The 20,591-nt window shown below is 35.6% G+C and overlaps 1 protein-coding gene across 1 annotated transcript in view; it reads left to right on the top strand.

The window, feature by feature from the left end:
* DNAJC13 (DnaJ sub C member 13) overlaps positions 1-20,591 on the top strand; it is a 115,436-nt gene that overhangs the window by 38,520 nt on the left and 56,325 nt on the right. The window contains exons 17-23 of the mRNA XM_051208428.1: positions 3,793-3,868; positions 6,765-6,860; positions 9,046-9,162; positions 10,013-10,195; positions 13,578-14,072; positions 16,865-17,064; positions 18,696-19,005. Coding sequence (XP_051064596.1) covers positions 3,793-3,868; positions 6,765-6,860; positions 9,046-9,162; positions 10,013-10,195; positions 13,578-14,072; positions 16,865-17,064; positions 18,696-19,005 — 1,477 coding nt within the window. The remainder of the gene's footprint in view (positions 1-3,792; positions 3,869-6,764; positions 6,861-9,045; positions 9,163-10,012; positions 10,196-13,577; positions 14,073-16,864; positions 17,065-18,695; positions 19,006-20,591) is intronic.

The following is a 20,591-nucleotide window of genomic DNA, read 5'->3' as shown; positions in this document are numbered from 1 at the left end:
TAGTCAGTAAGAACATATTAATTCGTGACTGATAACTGTTTGAAATCATAATACTACAATATTAGTATAGTCGTAATCTTACATCGAACCAATCAGTATAATCTCTATCCCTGTTTCTAAATTTCTAAGTGTTGAATACCTGAGGAAAAATGTCTATTGCCAGTGTTTCCAATAACCTATGTCATCTGTTACCATTCACTCACACATATTCTTTTCTGATTCCATATAACTTATCCTTTACTTTTAATGTCACGATTTGTTAACATTGTGTGATAATTCGCATAAAACCTCTATCTAAATCTCCCTAATGAATAATTCAAGGCATTTAACATCAAATTATAGTTTACGAAACGTTGAGTCACTTAGACTCAGTAGCCATCCATCTTTCAACGTAACCGGTGTCATTGTCTAATACATAGCGATCAATCAATGTAAATAACTTCGGTCGTTCAAAAAGGTCAATAGCTGAGTGGTAACTTCTTCAACAATCAGATCATCGTGTTGAACTGGTTTACATCTAACGGAGAGTATCAATTTGCGCATATTTGAAGATTGACTTAATAGTTTTTATAAAACTTAGGTTTCACTTTTCGAATGCCACTCCATTTGATAATAGAAAGCTTGCTAATATCAGCAACTTTCATAAAACGATGTCACCCTTAAACCCAAGTACCATAAAATTATACTTAGCTTGAATAATACTTCGACGTCTAACTAAAGCTCGTGAAAAGCGATCTTCGAGAAGTCCAGGCTGGTTTTAGACGTAGAAATGAATGTACAGAACAAATATTCACTTTTCGTCATGTTATGAAAAATACAAATTACTTTTCAACGTTCGACATTAGTTGTATTCCTTGATAGCACTGAACTTCGTTGGTCCTAAAGTTCTGTGTTAATGTCTTTTATTGAAAGGTCTACCAAAAATTATATTAAACTTGTTCCGGTTCTCTACTTCAACACTACTGGTCAAGTCAAAACTCATCCGAGTTCATCTCTTCAAGTGGTGTTCGTCAGAACTGTCCACTTTACACATTATTATTTAACATTGACATAAAATATATCTCTAGAGTTAACACTACTATGATCTGACATTTGAGAGGTTGTTCTCCCAACACAAGATCCACTTGTTGACTTGGAATACGCAGATAATGTAGTTGTGGTTAGTGAAGTCGCTGACAAAATGTAGAGCATTCTGTCCACCTTAAGCAACAATGCGAGCATGTTTGGGATGTGATTCTCTCCCTCCAAATGTAAAATCTAGCTACAGTATTAATTGGTTTGCGTCAGTGTTTGGATTAATGATAGGGAATGAAGTAGTTGAGTGTGTCGATCTGTTCACTGATCTTGTGAGTCTCATCAATCCTGACGGTCTAGTGTCTGATGAAATATCAACCCAGATTCAAAAGGATGGCAAACCACCACCTACTTCGACGTTCGATTTTGTCTAGTGGTAAGAGTATGGTGGAAGAAAACTGGAGGAGGAGGTCAAAACAAAATACGACACCAGTCCATAAAGTCCCTGACAAACGAACTGAGTCATGTTATCAAATATAAACTATCTTGTTGTAGTTCACATGATTATCGTAACCAATGTTTAGAGAGGTTGAATGGTGTGCGTTGAAATCGTTTGTAATGGTGTGAGTGTATCAGTTCTCTGTCGTCCCCAATTTTTGAAACACTGAATTCCTCATCATTCCTTTCATTTGACTAATTAATATTTTCGTGAATCGTATGTTAGTATTACCACTCATGTTGTTACTATCTAAAATATTGTGTTGTTTTGTCTGACATTTTTATCTCGCTGTGTTAATGGTGTATTTCAACTTGAAATGATGTATACACGCTCCAGGTTATACGTTGCGACTGATTACTGATTGATTGACTGACAGACTGACTACTAATTAGCCTGTGTTTTTCATTTATTCACTGATAAATTTTGGTAATTGTCACTAATCTTTGTAACTATAATTAACAATTTGTCAATAGATTAGCTCATTAATTTTTTACAACTCTCCTTACATAATAATGTAATGATTTATTAAACGTGATAGAGATTAGATTAGAGTATTAGATTACCTATCATCACTGTAATGATAACAATCATACATAAATATGTTCTCATTAAATATATACTATGAATGTGTATGTTTTCGAATGCCAATATCAAATTGTCAACACATATTACATAAGTCAATTGAAGTTAGACCACTGAGCCGGCTCAGTGGTCTAGTTGGTTAAGCGCCTGTCGCGAGACTGATAGATTCTGGGTTCGAATCTCGCAGGGTGCGGGATCGTGGATGCGCACCGCTGAGGAGTCCCATACTAGGACGAAACGACCGTCCAGTGCTTTCAGGCCTTCCATAGTGGTCTAGCTTCAATTGACTCATGATTTCAATCAAAAACTTAACAATCTCCATAACCCCTAAACTGATAACATATCACATAATTTATCGATTATTCTAAATTTGTTAAGAATATATTGGTCATTATATTTTTTTCTTCCACATGATTATTGGCATTATCATTGAATTATACAGAATTTACTAAATTATAACTTACTTGTCTAATAAGTTCAATAATTTGTTTAACAACTAGTATTCATTAGTGTATGGTTTTGAAGACCTGAACATTCTAAGTCTGTTTCTTTTTTATTGTGAGATTGTGAGTGCTTTATACTGAAGAGTTCCTAGCTAGGACGAAACAGCTTTTCAATTCTCATTGGGTTATGATCGTAATCTGTAGAGAATGTTACTGACAATATTTAAATTATATGTAATGCAACTTAGTAAATTTGTGTTATTTTAGCCTTTAATCACACGATTTTTCGTAAAGTTTACTATATAAATAACATGATACTTCTTGGTTTTAACCAACCAGTATAAGCTGTAATCAGAAAAATTAGGGTTTTAAGATGTTATTCAAGGAGTATAATCCATTGAAATAGATTTGGAAAGAGAAAAAAGAAAGGGACATGAAGAACTTAGAAGATTAGAATTTGGGAGAACACAAAGAGTGGATGCACCTGCGCCATTACAAAGAAAATTATCTCATATAGTTGTTAACCCATAATTGAATAAGACGGTTATGTGTGTTCGCATGTAACGTCTAGTCATGATTAAATTTGCTTCAAGGAGGGCATCATGCCATTCGATATTGAGGTCATTCACACATGATGCATGTATGTCAGAAGAATTTGGTCAATTACAGTCTTAAATATAAGTAGAAGTGCGGATCTTAATGTGCATTTTCTCGTCGGGACTCGAACCTGATATCTTCCATTTCAAACAACAACTTATTATGCACTGAGCTACCGGGTTCAGATAGCCAAACGTATTAACGTTTAAGTGAAATATACGAAATCACAAGCACAGTTACAGTGTAAACATCAGCACTTGAATATATATGAATAATAGGTGATAAGTTTCAAGCAGTTCGAAATGTTCATCTTTCGATTCCATTCCTATTCACAATGACAATACATTAAAACATATGTCAAAGTAATCTGCTAAGTAGGAGAACATATCATAACAAAGATGTATCAATTACAGTCTTAAATTTCAACAACAAACAATTTAAAGACTTCTTTCCACTCCAATTTACTATTTTGAGGCTTAACTAACTAAACAATCATACCTGATATAACGTTTTCTGACATTTGACCATTTACTGTATGTCTTTAATTTATCAACATGACTGATATTACTGATTACTACTGATAAAAGTTTTGGTTTTCTTTTTATCTTGATATGTCAATTCATTGTATTCGATTGGGTTGGATGGGTGGTGAACAAGACAGCTTAGTCGTCAATTAGTTGCATTATGGTCTGACAATAATCAAGATGCATGGGATTTATTTAAAAGAATGCTTGTAAGTGATTATGTTTTATTACACGTTGTGATTATAATTATTTACATGCATTTATGTAATTTCGTTTGAAATTATGTTCAAGCTAACTATGAAGAAAAAGTCTTACTTACTTACGCCTGTTATTCCTCGTGAGGGAGCATAGGCCGCCCACCAGCATTCTCCATCCAACCCTGTCCTGGGAAATCCTTTCTAGCTCCTTCCAATTGTTATTCATACTTTTCATATCTGCTTCTTTTTCCCGACGTAATGTGTTCTTTGACCTTCCTCTTTTCCACTTCCCTTCAGGATTCGAAGTTGGGTCTTGCCTCGTGATGCAGTTTGAAGAAAAAGTCTAGAGAAGGATTAACTTGAAGAAAATCTGACAACATTGAATAGGGTCTTTGTGTTCAATTGCTAGTTCTTATCAGTAAACTATTCATAATTGACTTTATTGTTAATAATTATCTCTTATTCTCAATATGTGATTAGAACAATACATAAACAGAAAATGTTACGTCTTTGACCTGTCTACCCAATAATATACAGGAGAGAATTTGTCTCGGTTTAGATTAAGGCCTTGATACGATAGGCTAACTGTTTTCACATTAAGACTAGAAATGCCTGATTCCGAATGGAGACTAACTGCCTTGAGTAGAAAGACGAAAACTATTATATCACCTGATTGGTTTACAAGTGAAAGCGAGAGAGAGAGAGAAAAGACGAGTCGACTGAAACACTACTCGATTTGTTCTCGGTTCCTAATTCCCATTCAGATTAGCGCAAAAAGATCCATGGATAACATAGATGACTAACATGACCATAATGTACAAACAGTAAGGAAAATACAATTATGTCTTAACCGGACATTGCGGTAGGAAAATAGAATACAAAAGATTACTTTCAAATTACAATAGCTTTGGAAAAGGAAAGGCTATTTCAGTGAATCATACATCAAACGAAAGCTTATGGTCTGTTGAATAGACTAGGGACAAAAATAGATGTTACCCCTACTTCATATTGAATTTGACTTAAATATTATGACTTTGTTTAATCATACTTTGGTTTTGTCTAATTTCATTTAACATCAATCGAGATCACTTATTGATAAGTCTTACTAATTGAACGCTATATTCGGTTCCTAAGCTATTCTCGTAATTACCAAGCTAGAACTACACAGCGAACTGAACACGAGAGAAAAGGCGCAAAATATGCGAGAAGTAGTTTATTCCAAAGGTTCGTTCTAGTATAGAAAATATAGAGTTTCTATAGTATTTTAGATGTCCTTGGGTTTCCCGAAGATTTTGGAACTCTACTAAATCTAGTAACAGTCAATCAGAAACTCTACATGTGACTTTTCACTTTCTTGATGTTTTTAGCTAAACTACAAGTGAACGCTGATTGGATAAAATGCTTCTTAGTGCTTCCCTGAGCCTTTCTTGTCTTTTGCGAGAAGTTTTCTGGATCATCCCAACACTTATTTGATATTAGAATTATGTAATATGTGTTATCATTCATATGCAAACTCATCATTTCATAGATTGCTTTAATCTTTGTTTTGTTGAAAGAAAACAATCTGTAAACCTCATTATCAACGTTACCTATTTGTTGATGCTATCGCGTATGCGAGCGAATTCTATTTATTTTATTTTAAATACATAAACTTTAGTACAATGAAGCACCAAATATATATGTGCCACATTTCGTCAGTCGATTTGTGTGAGGCTCGAACCGAAACAGGTGGTTTACTTAGGGGATCATCTTCCGAGCCTTTGACCTAGAGGTCTAATCCACAAGACAGTGAGGGAACGTTTGGAGATTCAGTTCCATGGTAACCGGTAGCCAACAATAGGTCCATACGCAATATTTTCCTTCAGCATCCTGGAGGCCATGTGCACCACAGATTTGAAATCAAGGTTTTCTAACTCCCCTAGGTAGACTCTTGGTGTCCACCAACCCGGGTAATGCACTGGATATTCGCTTTTCGTTTTCTCAATTTTATAAACAATTACCTCCGCCACGAGAAGGCAGTGAGTAGGACTTCCCTGAAAATGACTATATCTGCGTGGTCATGTGAGAGCATTTGGAGGAGAGTTGACTCTCCCCACCTTCGACTGTACAAGGGAATTCGGGGGCGAATTCTCATGTTACTTCCCAACTAACGATCATCAATCACTGTATTTTAATATCTATTAAGATCAGTATCCTATCGACATAATATGCATTCCGTTTTATAATAACAAATGCATTTTTGAAAGGTTGTTAGCAAATTTGAGATAATCATTTTGCCTTATGTGTTTACATGGATTAATCACTGAGTTGTGACCAATGCCCTTTTTTCCTGCATCTTAATGTTGATTGGTCGATTGAAATTGTGGTCACCAATGTTAGGGAATTCACATTGAGTGGACAGTTTCTTGTTTTTATACGGTTGGAAATGACTGACACGAAACATTGGGCTCATGTTTCGGGGCATTTCGCACTCATCAGCAAAGAGTAACTACATTCTTATGGATACTAATGCTCTCTGATAGTTTTAAACCTGCATCAACCAGCTGCAAAGTCTGAGTTGCTATCACTGAGCCACTCAATCTGCAGTTGACTGACTTCCTATAGAATAATTATTCACACTTATTGATCATTGAGACTAAGTGAATCAAATTTGAATCCACGTAGGAGAATCAGCTTTCCTATGATCGCTGATTACTCCCAACTAGCATGGAACCCAGTTTATAAATTGATTGCTCTTTCTCCTTTTATTTATCACTTTCATCAAAATGATAGTCTATATGTAACCCAATGTCGTATTAAGCGTCAAAGTGTGATCAAACTACAGTACTACACTTAGTCTATTGGTTTACAAACGACTTACGTACACTTCTCAAGTAGTTTGATATAATTTCTTTCTTTTTAATTCCAGCCATTAGGTTTACTGTCATTCCTAGAGTCAACCGAGGAACCCCCTATAAAACTTATCAATATGTTACCAGATCGTGATAATTTACAATTAGCTCATGTAAGTTTATTTCGTCTTTCTTGCTTTTGATGAAGTTTCGTAATCCAAACTGAATAATTTAATCGTGTGTCCTTCATTGTCCTTTTGGATAACATGTAATCATTAATCAATCAGCATCATGATCTACAGGACAAGCTGTCAGTCATACTTGTAGAAATGCGAATAACCCACTTCAGCATGATGTTCGTGCTTACGATGGAGAATAATCAAAGCTTCAAGGGTAAACCACTGAGCTGAGAGTATGAAATTCCACCCAAATCATCCATTTAAGTTTCAAATCTTGACCATTATAGGATATTTATCATCGCCTACGAAATCATTATTAGCGAATTCACAGTTTTACCAATGAGATGATATTATGCGATAACTCTGTGACGAAGTCATGATTGGCTGTCGTTACATATATTGGTATATCTACCCCGTCAAAATTTTATAACTCCTATTGTTTAAATGTCTAACTCTTTCAATCCCATTCCAGCCATGATGGTCCGCTTTCTTCTTCTTCTTCTTCTCTTCCTCATTTTTACAGATACACCTATATTATGTTTAGAAAGTCTGTAGGACCTAACAGGACAAGACTATAAATACGCATCCATTTGAGAACATTTTCATAAAATAACTGAACTCTACCTATTGTCTACAGTGTAAGGACATTTGGTAGGGAAATGTCTTTATTTACAAACCCGAAAAAAAGTAGAGATCTATTTACTGATGGAGGGGGAAATCTTAAGCTGGCAACAAAATATCGATTTCACAATATTTAATTTTCATTATTTAGTTAGACTTGAATTACTGGTTTTCAATAAACCAGTTAAGATGCATTTTATGTTTGTTCGTTCACTTTATTACAAACAAAAGTCAAATCGATAAGTTTATCGTCATTTTTTCACCCACATGTAAGTTAATAATTTGCTGACAGTGTAACTAAATGCACACCCCCATACAGATGGATTTAACAAGACATTAGAAACTATTCTGTTTATGTATTATTACTGAAAGGGTTGTGAATCATCCCGTTGCTGATAATCTTTAGTGAATTTTAATCAAACTTTATTGATATATGTGCATCCTGTGCAAATTGTCTTGATATAACCGTCTTTGACAACTTGTTATACAAAAGACGGATTTGTGGCTAAGACTAGAATCCATAACGCGCACAGTTTCGAACTGATCGACTGGGTATACTTCCATCTCAGTGTCGACGTCCACAACGCGACTCAAACCCAGTAATTTTTTTTCACTCAAACGCTGAATGTACTATATACCGACTTACTACGTTGGAGGTTTAAAAAGAAAGGTGTTGGGTTTGAGTCTCTGTGTGAACGTCAACACTAGGATCTAAGTATTTCTACCTCATGAGTTCCGAATATGACGAAGTGTTCATTTTTTAATCCACTGCTAACCCCGATTTCTTTGTTCTACGTAACAAAAGTTTTCAATACGGACATTCAACCGCAAAAGCACATTGAAAATAAGAAAATGCCAAGCAGAGATTACATCCTATTTTGAAACTATTGAGTATTACATATCTACACCTGGGAATGGAATTTTTGCGATACATTAACGTTTTGAGTTTTATTTCATGTGGAAGACCATCGTTACTCTCCATTAGGTTTTGCAAATAGAATTAATGCTGCTCATTACTCTTCCTTATTTCTAATAATGATATCAGTTGATATCATTAGTTCATGATGTAAAACCAATTACTATTTGATTCACTTGAATCTTCTCATTGATATTTAGGACTTCAGTTGATCAGTCTCTTATTGGTATATGTGTATACTGTGCGTATTGCCTCGATATTGCCTTAATTCACAAGCGTTCTAAGAAAATATGGATAGTGGCTAGCAGTGGAATCCAGGACGCACGTGTCATTCTATTTGGGACTCATCGGCTGGATTTACCTGCGTCTAAGAGTTGATGTTCACTAAGTGCATAATGCGAACGGTACTGGGTTTGAGTTCTTGAGTTAACATCAACTCTGGCACGTGATAGGCACATTCAGCTGACGAGTCCCAAATAGGATGAAACGCACGTCTTGTATTCCATCGTTATCCACTATCCATCTTTCTTACAATTAATATTTGATTATTGAAATAAGAATGTATCATGCACTTGACATTTTATCTTAGAAAACTTGAATGGATCATTCTTCTCTTTCTTTCCATTTCTCCATATTATTCAGGAACATATGATGCGTATAGAAGAACGTAAACAAACTATTTCATATCAATTAGAATCAAAAATTGATGATTTGTTAACACATTGGCGTCTACGTGTTGGTCTTCCTATTCCCAAAGTAGTAAGTTATTAAATTTACATGAATTATGTCTCCAGCGATGTCTAAATGCTAGATGATATTGTTTATAGTCACGCCATGTATGGTTACGGTGAGACTATAATTTATGGACGACACTAAAGTGACCTTGAAAATGCCCGCCTACTTACTGGGGCTAAATGACGGTTATAAACCAATGGTTTACAGTTGATGGGGTTTGGATTAGGAATTAGATTTAGGGTGAACATCACGAACTGACATCAGCTAACATGTCAAAACGCTATTTAGTCAAATAAGTGGATGAATTTCGCGCCAATATCCTAAATCTGATTCGTTCCTTCATAAATTATTGTCTCTCCATCTTGGATGTTTATTCTCTTCTTTTGTGTTACCATTTTAAGCTGTAAATACTGAGTTTGAGTCTCAGTATTGACATCAAAAAAAGGAAAAGACACGTACAATTAATGATCTCCGCATTGGACAAAACATACATCCGAGATTCTACCGTTAGCCACTACTTAAATATTTTAAAATATGTGTATCACAAGTTCCATTCTTGATAACCAATTAATTATTAACAATCACTTCTCTCAGGTCCTTATTAAGTCAATATGAATATGGATGATTAACAATGATATTTGTTGTCAACGTACTTTATCCAATGTTATCCGTTGATCATTACCATTTTCATCAATACCTGGTCATATTGATTATTTTGTTTTTGTGAAGATTTATTGATTATTTAACTAATTCGTAACAACAATTTGCTGTAAGTTAATTCACTTCTTGTAATACACTTTAAAAAACACTTGTCGTTTTAATTAATTTAGTTTTATTTACTTCAATTGAACATGATCGATTTATTTTCTGATAGATTGGGAAACAAAATCATATAAAAGAAGCTGAAGAACGTCCTGTTGTACTTCGTCGACCTCGTCATCTACTTCAATCATTACGTGGTGATTCGGTTAATTGTAAACCGACAACTAATTGGCGTTTATTTTTCTATCAATTTCAGCAGGATCATGCTAAAGCTGATTTGATTTGGACTATACGAGTAAGTTTTTATCACTATGGTGAAGAACGAGTTTCCAATATACCTTCTATCCTTATATTCTGTTCATATTTTGTTTGAGTGAGCTAAATTATATAAACTAAGGTGTGTTTTGGCCAATATTACCGGAAGACATCATAGTACGATTTGTCAATAGGGAGGGGGTTATGGAAACTGTCAAATTTTATTGAAATCATGGACCGATCTAACTTGAACAACCATTGAAAACCTGAAATCTCTGTACAGTTGTTTTATCTTAGCATGGGACTCCTCAGTATTGTACAACCATGATTCCGCAACCGGAAATGGGATCCGTGATATTCCGTCTTGTGCCTGAACGCTTGACCTTTAGACCATTGATCTAAGTATCCAATGGTGTTTAAGTCTAACGGGCAATATTGCGAATTGATTAAAGTTAGACTTGGACAACACTGGATCCCGTCTTAGTAGTTTAGCGGCACTATACTGAAAGTTCTGTGTTGTAGGATCGTGGGTACGCATTGCTGAAGAATCCTATATTAATATGAACCAGCCGTCCCATTACTTGGAGGTTTTTAATCGTTGTCTAAGTTATATGGTTTCTTGATTTCAGTAGTGCTACTTATTTGATGACAGACGGACAGAGGCATTTGTGAAGAACCAATTGTCGTTAATTTTGCTCTGACTGACAGTTATTAGCAGAGCTAATTAATACTTTTTAGGTAACTGATACTGTGCGTAAATTGTAGCAAGTTTCAACCAGTGACGTAATATGAGAAAGCCCCCAAATGCCCTGGTACGGCCGAGAGTGGGGAGAGTCCGCTCTCCCTCTCGAAATGCTCTCACATGGCCACGCGTATATAGCCCCTGCCAGGGAAGTCCTTCTCACTGCCTTCTCGCACCACGGGTGTTGTTTACGAAATTGAGAGGACGGAAAGCGAATGTCCGGCGCTTTAACCGGATTCCAAATCAATGGTGCACATGGGCTCCAGTATCCTGCGGGAACAAATGGCGTATGAACCAATTGTTGGTCACCGGCTTCCATGGGACTGCATCTCCTTACGATGCTCCACTGCCTTGTGGATCAGACCTTCAGGTCGAAGGCTCGGGGAGTGGCCCCCTAAGAAAACCACCTGCTTCGGTTTGGGCACCCAGGCCGTATCACATCCCTCACACATATCGAATGGGATTTGTGTGGCGCATATGTATTTGGTGCCTCCTTGTACCAATGTCTATGTGTTAAAATAAATAAATAAATAATATGAGAAATGACCCACCATTCGTTTCAGGAGCCACATCTAATGGCAAACAGATAATACCTTTCTGACTAATCCAAAGCAGTAGAAAACCAAGAGCTCCAGAGTTTTTTGCTAATCACTTTTAATTACCAAAAGCTCAAAGACTAGAATTGATATTTTCACTTACTTGAATAGATCCGTAATTCAGCAATAATAATTCAGGGACGGTAAAACGTATATAAACGATTTATACATTAAATCAAAGCTTATAAATAATAAACCAGTATGAAAATGTCGTGAACTACATGAATTACATGTTAAAAGTCGGTCAGTTAATTCAACATAGAATAGTTCTGTAAGCTTCATATTACTTAATATCTGCTCCGTTTCATTACCTTTCTTTTTTTGAGCAATAATTATAGTATCAGTCACAAGAGTCTATTTTGTTTTGATTTGATCTACTTCGAAATCTGTGATATAATCTTGACGAGAATCACAGGTTCATTTTAATTTCCATATTCGAATCGGTTAATCTATTGAGGGGCATAATAACAGGGTTGTTATCGCCTTTTGTAACCTTATCCCGTCTAGTAGGTTATAGTTAGTAAGCATACTGTATTCATCTTATATTCTCGAATTTTACTGCGTAGATAACATCCTGCTTGAAGTGATTACGGATACCTATGTCAGCTTCGGACATTGGAAGTCCATCACCATGACTGATTGTCCCATTTTAAATTCTCTCGACAATGTGCTTTGTGGTTTCTTATATCGGTATTCCATTTTTTTGAAAATTGTGAGGGGCTGGTTTAGGAATTTGGTCTTATTAATGATGTGTAAACAGTGGTACATGACGTTTTGAACGAAGCACCGGTTCACTTATCCGATTATGCAACACCCTAACCTGTTCTAGAACAGACTTGGATGTTTTGCAAAAAAAATCTGCTATTGTTAACATAGGATTTCTGTTCAGTCGTTGCTCATAGTCATTTGAGATGATGAAGAATAATCGTAGATCAGGATGATTGGTTTGTTGTCGGGGAAAGGCGATGAAAAGCTTCATGATTAAACCAGTCAACACTTCACGTTAAAAATCGCGATCATTTATTGTCAGTCAAGTTTTGTCATTGATTATGCCATAGTCATTGGTCTGATAAGAGTTTAGCGTTCTCATACTTAATGGAATATGTTATCCAGTCAAAAGTATATAAATTATAACGTCAGTTATATATTACACATTTATTATTTTTTAAGCTTGACCAATGTATCAATTAATTCAAAGTATCATATATCAAACAATTGTATGGACTTTTCCTTCCTTAATTCTTTAAAAAAAGTGGTAAATTACCTTACGTGTTGTAAAAGACCGTTATGAATTGTTTAGTGATTGAGTTCTTAGACAACAAATGAGAAAATGTTACCTTTAAATATAGCCACTTTCAAAGTAGGACTATAGCACCCGACGATAACATTAGTTGTGCTTCACATTATCATCGCAAATTTTCTGTCGATAGGAATTAGAATTACCATACTTGCCGTGGGAGTTAAAGTTTCTGAGTCGAATATCTTCTGAAGATTGTTTTTAAGCTTCCTATGAATATCTCTTCATAATCAAACAATAAACAATCTACTTGCACACCATCGATAATAATAAAAACAGTTATCATATTGTATCGCTTTCAATGAATGGATATAGAGGATCCACCTAAGGTAGTTGGAAAACCCTGATTCCAGAATCCTGAAGGAACAAATGGGGTATGAAACTGTTGTTGGTCACCGGCTACCATGGGACTGAATCTCTAGACGTTGCTTCACTACATTGTGCATTAGACTTTCAGATCAAAAGCTCAGGATGTCACTTAAGTAAACCACCTGCTTCGGTTCGGCCACGTGGACAATATTCTGGGCCTCAAACAAATCGATTGACGAAATGTGGCACATATATATTTGGTGTCTATTTATATCAAAGTTTGTGTTTAAATACATAAACCGTTTAACGTCTATTCACATGGTTTTAGATTACAATGTATACTCCATCTATCTGTACTCTTTTATTCATCAATTTTATTGAATGCGTTTATAGTAATTATACTAGTTGTAATTTGATTTCTATAAAATAATTTATTTTTTTAATTTACAAATAATAATAAATAAATAAATAAAAATAGACAAGAAATGAATTACGTGAATCAATGGAGAAAGAATTACAAGAATTTCGACAAGAACGTAATTATTTTGCACAAAGTCGGTTAGAAGAATCAGATCTACCAGATTTTGATCGATCAGAACCAATTGGTACTGGTCAACCTGAACGTATATTTCCAATTGGTTTAACTAGTAAAGCTCAAAGTACACCAGATATTTGTAATAATAATAATAATAATAATAATAATAATAATAATAATAATAATAATAATAATAATAATAATGGAACAATGAATGAACATTCACAATTATCCACAATGGATCATCCTCAATCTACTATAGAAACTAATCAATTTGATAAACATGATGATAAAGAGATTAAATTGAATTCATCGAAAATACAAAATTCTAATGATCATAATGATACACAAACTTTATCAAGATCATCAAATCTTAATAGAAAAACACGAACATCAGTTAGTCCAACTAGAATACAAGCGGATCATTTAATTAATCAGGTATATATGTGTAGATTTAGATTTTATATAAATTTGTTTTAAATTACTTCATGGTAATAATCATATAAAGAATTTATATAGTCTGAAATATTGGCACAGTGATTACGAAATTTTTATAAATTGTGGCTTTTGTGCTCTGTTAATGTATACGTATACCGCCAATTATCGATCGAACCAATAACGCGTAAAACCCGTACGAGCAGTTTAAAGTATTTATAGGTTATTCTCCCTGCCTAGCCCTGCCTGTTAAGTCCAGAGCACCAATCTCAGCCTCCGAGATATCAATCATGTATTTCAAACATACTGGTTTTATATACCAACCAGACAGACCATATCGTACCATAAAATAGGAAACACACATTTGTACAAGAATTAGCCAAATGTGGCTGTGAATGTGGGAGGTAGTAGTTAATAGACAGAGCATAATTCAGGAATGCTAAATCGTATAATAACAGTTCATAGGTTAAAATAAGGCGCATAATAAGAGAGATATGAATATGTATAGTTTAGTTATTCAACAATTATATGATTAAAATGTACGCATAGTATTGGTCCATAAATGGATCCCGAAAGTTGCCATTCATTATGCTTATCAGGACATAACAGAAATAACATTGACAAGCATCAGAGGACTAGAGTCTAGTAATCTTTATCATAAATTCAAGGCTCTAATACAGATTATGATTATATCAACATCGTCTATTTTGAAGTCTATATCATTAGACTTGATCATAGATCAGTTTAACAGTTAAATACTTTATAAATTGGCATTGTGTTTTGATTTAGTTTACCTCGATGATAACCAGAATAGTAAATTGTGGAGCTCACAGTGGTGAAGCATGGATATGTAGATCACTTTCATAAATAAAGGCCCATTTCATTTTTGTTTTATACTATGTATCATCATTTTTCCACTATTATTTCATTAACTGATATCTTTTTAACCCCTGTCAACTTATTGATTTTTTGCGTCAGTATCTAATGCTATTCATCGCCTTTACCGTTTACATGATACGCTATCAATGCTCATAATCATTGTGTCAACTTTATCAATACACGTTTAAATTACCTTAGCTCACTATGTGTTTCGAGTTCACTGAACTGATTTACCGTACATAATATTTATTTGATATACGCTACCGGAACCCAATAGTCTCTACCGACTTGTTAATAGGAGTTATCGATATTGTAATGGGAAACTATAAATTGTTACCATGCTCTTCATTAAATGGGTTGACAGTATTTTACATAGTTGTACTTTCAAGCTTCTTCGACACTACGGCGTGCCTCAGAAGATAGTCAATATCATACAGAACTCATATGATGGATTAAACTGCAAAATCGTGCATGAAGGAGAGTTGACAAAGTCGTTCGAAGTAAAGACCGGTGTCAGGCAACGTTGCTTACTCTCACCCTTTCTCTTTCTCCTGGTGATCGACTGGATCATGAAGACGTCAACATCTGAAGGGCAACACGGGATAGAGTAGACATCTAGGATGCAGTTAGACGATCTAGACTTCGCAGATGCTCTGGCCCTCCTATCGCAATCGCAACAACAAGTGCAGGAGAAAACGACCAATGTAGCAACAGGCTCAGCAGAAATAGGTCTCAACATACACAAAGGGAAAAGCAAAATTCTCCGATACAACACAACTAGCAACAACCGAGTCACACTTGACGGAGAAGATTTGGAAAATGTAAAAACCTTTACATATCTGGGCAGCATCATCGATGAACACGGTGGAACTGATGCAGATGTGAAAGCGCGGATCGGCAGAGCAAGAACAGCATATTTACAACTGAAGAACATCTGAAACTCAAAACAACTGTCTGTCAACCAACATCAAGGTCAGGATTTTCAATACAAATGTCAAGACAGTTCTACTGTATGCGGCGGAAACCTGGACAACTACGAAAGCCATCATCCAGAAGATACAGGTGTTTATTAACAATTGTCTACGCAAAATACTTCGGATCCGTTGGCCGGACACTATTAGCAACAACCTACTGTGGAAGAGAACAAACCAGATCTCAGCGGAGGAAGAAATCAGGAAGAAGCGCTGGAAGTGGATAGGACACACATTGAGGAAAGCACTCAACTGCGTCACAAGACAAGCACTCACATGGAGTACTCAAGGTCAAAGGAAAAGTGGGAGATCAAAGAACACATTACGCCGAGAAATGGAGATGGACACGAGAAAAATGAACAATAATTGTGTTGTGGATGCGGAGGAATAGACCAGTAATTATCATGTTAAGTCCAATGGTGTCCTTGGACTTTAAATGGACATTTCCTATTGGTCGGTATCTGTTCACTTGTTGAATATTGTACAAAATGTTGTTTTCTATTTTATGGTACGATGTGGTATGCTTGATTGGTATATAAACAAAGTATGTTTGAAATATAATGATTCATATCTCAGAGGTTGGGACTTGTGTTCTGGACTCAACTGACTGGGCTAGACAGGGAAGCGAGACCAATAGAGACTCTAGGCCGTCCGTACGTGTTTACGTGTCACTGTAATCGATCGATAAATACGCTGCTCTCTAATTTTCCAGTCAAGGACACAACAATTAGCACAGGGTAAAAATCGACCCAACTTAAAGTCATAACAAATTGGATGGAATTAGAAAAGAAGACACAGAGTGGGTTGGAGTATGCTGGTCTGCGGCCTATGCTCCATTAGGAGTAACAGGCGTAAGTAAGTAAGTAATTTCTTTTTTTAATTCTATAGTTTCACGTAAATTGATTTCCTCTATTTGTTTGGTTACTTTCAATGATTTTATGATAGGCAAGTCTTGTTTCATGGAATTATAGAGAATTTAAAGTGAATTATCCAAGTTTAATCGAAGAACCACGTGTTGGCAACTATTTTTTACGTTTATTACTTGAAGAAGATCGACATGTGAATGAAGTAATTGATGCAACTACATTGACTAATGCAAATTCAACTAATGTGTTATCTATGGGTCTATCACGTATTCGTGATAGGTAAGTAAATAAATGTTTATGATTACGTTTATAGAGATTAGTGGAGACATTTTTGTTACATCATGAACTAACTTGTACTCAAACACTAGTGAAACCCTAGGATGAATGAATAGCAGTTTCATCCTATTGCAGATCTCCTCAACAGTGTCCATTCACGATTCCGTCAGTCATTCGATCTAAAAGATTCAGACTTCGTGTTTAGTGAGTTTCCCAATCATGGTCTTGTACTCACAACAGATCAACCTAAGGGAAAACGATCAAGGTTTTAATGTAAAACCACCACTATTGGAGTACAACTGTGTCAGGAGTGACACAGATGACGTCGATAGCAATAACTGATCGTTCTGTAACATTGAGGGTTTAATCACAGAAATTTGGAATCGTGGAGCCTAAAGGGGTTAGATCTCTAGTCGACATGTGTATGCATCCCTCCCAAAGAGTCTGATATTAGTTTCGAAACAGTTGTTCAATTACTCCTTGTTTTCAGTTATTGTCGAACCGAAGTCAGTTCTCGATATAAATTGTTTTCAAATAAATATAATTCATAAAATTGAAATTAAACAAGGAATATTCAACATCAGTTTCACCTTAGCTTGAGAAGTTCCAACTACGCTACTATACGACATCATGAGACTTAATCCGATGATTTTCATATCTCGACACGTCTTGATATGAATCACACTAACGCTCAATGACTTATCAAATTAATTCCATATCTTGATATAACCATACATCTAACGTTCTTCCAAATAATTCTATCCAACTTATCATTAAACGTTTGTGTATGCAGTAATTGTGACATTTATTAGATCGTTCTTAATGGGATTAATGAATTTTTTTCATTTTCGACGAATACCCTAACCCCATTGATTCTCACTTATTTATTTGAACACATAAGTACTGGTACAAGAGGGCACCAGATGCATATGCGCCACATAAATCTCATTTGATTTGTGTTAGGGCTGTGATACTGCCTTGTTGCCCAAACCGTAACAGTCGGTTTTCTTAGGGGGCCACACCCGGAAACTTCGACCTAAAAGTCTGATCCACAAGGCAGTGGGGCAACATCAGGAGATGCAGTCCCATGGTAGCCGGTGATCTACGATTAGTTTATACACCATTTGTTCCTTCAGGATACTGGGGATCATGTGTATCATTGGTTTGGAATGAGGGTTTTCCGACTCCCTTAGTTAAAGTCTCCGTGTCCCCTAAGTCGGTTAAAGCCCCTACCGGACATTCGCTTTTCGTCCTCTCAATTTCGTAAACAACACCCCCCGCCACGAGAAGGCAATGAGTAAAGCTTCCCTGGCAGAGTGATCTTATGAATGCTAGGTCAATCGAGACAAGACGATGGACATTCGAATATAATGCTACCACGTCTAGAGATGATCAAAATACGATATGACATTAACCAATGGAATCATTGAATATTTAACAAAAATATGTTGATTATTGCAGTTTTTATGTTTATTTCACTGTGATGTAATGAAATATAGTAGATTTGCACGTGTATTCTATATATCTTTTAATAAAACTGATCGATCTGATTTAGTCTTGTTTAATTCGTTACCATTTTAAGCTTATGATTTGTTACTATGTCCTTGTTCGTGTACATTATTTTCGCCTTATAGTACTGCATTTTTCAATGAATTATTTCGACGTTACCTTCAATATGTTGCATCGGATCCATATTATTCCATTAATGATAATTCTATTAAACGTTGTACAACTGATTGTAACAATATAACACCCAATACATTACGTCGTCTAACAATGCGTTGTTTATGCTTACATGCTATGTCAGTTGTATATCACCGATGTCATCATGAGATTGGTCCAATTACAGATATTCCATTACTTACTTATTTATTAGATCGTACAACATTTGCATCTGAAAGAGATTGTCTTCTTTTACTATTGGATAAATTAATGTTGAATAAGGTATGTTATTCTTGTAAATATGCTTCTCTTCTAATGATTACTTACTTACTTACTTACGCCTGTTACTCCTAATGGAGCATAGGCCGCAGACCAGCATTCTCCAACCCACTCTGTCCTGGGCCTTCTTTTCTAATTCCATCCAATTCTTGATCATTCTTCTCATGCCGATTTCCATTTCTCGGCGTAATGTGTTCTTTGGTCTTCCTCTTCTCCTTTAGCCTTCAGGAATCCATGTGAGTGCTTGTCTTGTGATACAGTTGGGTGCTTTCCTCAATGTGTGTCCTATCCACTTCCAGCGCTTCTTCCTGATTTCTTCCTCCGCTGAGATCTGGTTTGTTCTCTTCCACAGTAGGTTGTTGCTAATAGTGTCCGGCCAACGGATCCGAAGTATTTTGCGTAGACAATTGTTAATAAACACCTGTATCTTCTGGATGATGGCTTTCGTAGTTGTCCAGGTTTCCGCCGCATACAGTAGAACTGTCTTGACATTTGTATTGAAAATCCTGACCTTGATGTTGGTTGACAGACAGTTGTTTTGAGTTTCAGATGTTCTTCAGTTGTAAATATGCTGTTCTTGCTCTGCCGATCCGCGCTTTCACATCTGCATCAGTTCCACCGTGTTCATCGATGATGCTGCCCAGATATGTAAAGGTTTTTACATTTTCCAAATCTTCTCCGTCAATTGTGATTGGATTGGTGCATGTTGTGTTGTATCGGAGAATTTTGCTTTTCCCTTTGTGTATGTTGAGACCTACTGCTGCTGAGGCTGCTGCTACACTGGTCGTTTTCTCTTGCATTTGTTGTTGCGTTTGAGATAGAAGGGCCATATCATCTGCGAGGTCCTTCTAATGGTTTGGGTCTAGTAATTTATAAGTAATTGTAAATAATTAACTCATTCACCAGACACTCATATATGAACTATACTCTAAGTATGAGGTCTAATGATACTATCTGGTTGTCCAAACCTATGTGATACGGTGTTCGAACCTTGAGCTCACTGAATGAAAGTCAGATATCTTAACTGACTAAGTTTATGTAAGGGTAAGTTATACTAAGACAATTTATCGTGTTTTTTTAAATCAATCTGTTCGAAATCTATGTATTATTGTTTAGAAAATACATGTAACTACGTTTCTATCCAATTAACATTTTGTGGAATTTTCCATCAAAATTTAAGAATAAAAATTCATCATACGGTTCCTCAATCTATTTGATGAAATGGAAAATTTTAATATCAGCCTTAGTATCCATATAGTTTCAGATTCGTAAAGTTTTGTGTTATTCTAATGAATAACCAACCGACATGACAACGTTTCAAGTTTCCAGCATACTATATATGTAGTGAACAAGATCACCAGTTGGGGCAATTTGAACGTTTCCTTCTCTATCTTCTACTGAAATACATTCTATTCCTGACCACTACTATATACTACTTATGTGGATATAAGTAGCTCACACTACAATTATCCATATTGTCTAGATTGTAATTTTTTCCAATTTCTAAGTACATGAAGTTATGTCTTGTTAGCAAAGTCCATTTTTGAGAAGGGGATATTTACTGAATATGATCTCTTGTCATTTTTTAA

This window comes from Schistosoma haematobium, chromosome 7 (genome assembly GCF_000699445.3).
Source record: "Schistosoma haematobium chromosome 7, whole genome shotgun sequence".
NCBI classification, from domain to species: Eukaryota; Metazoa; Platyhelminthes; class Trematoda; order Strigeidida; family Schistosomatidae; genus Schistosoma; species Schistosoma haematobium.
This window is presented reverse-complemented; position numbering and strand designations above follow the sequence as displayed.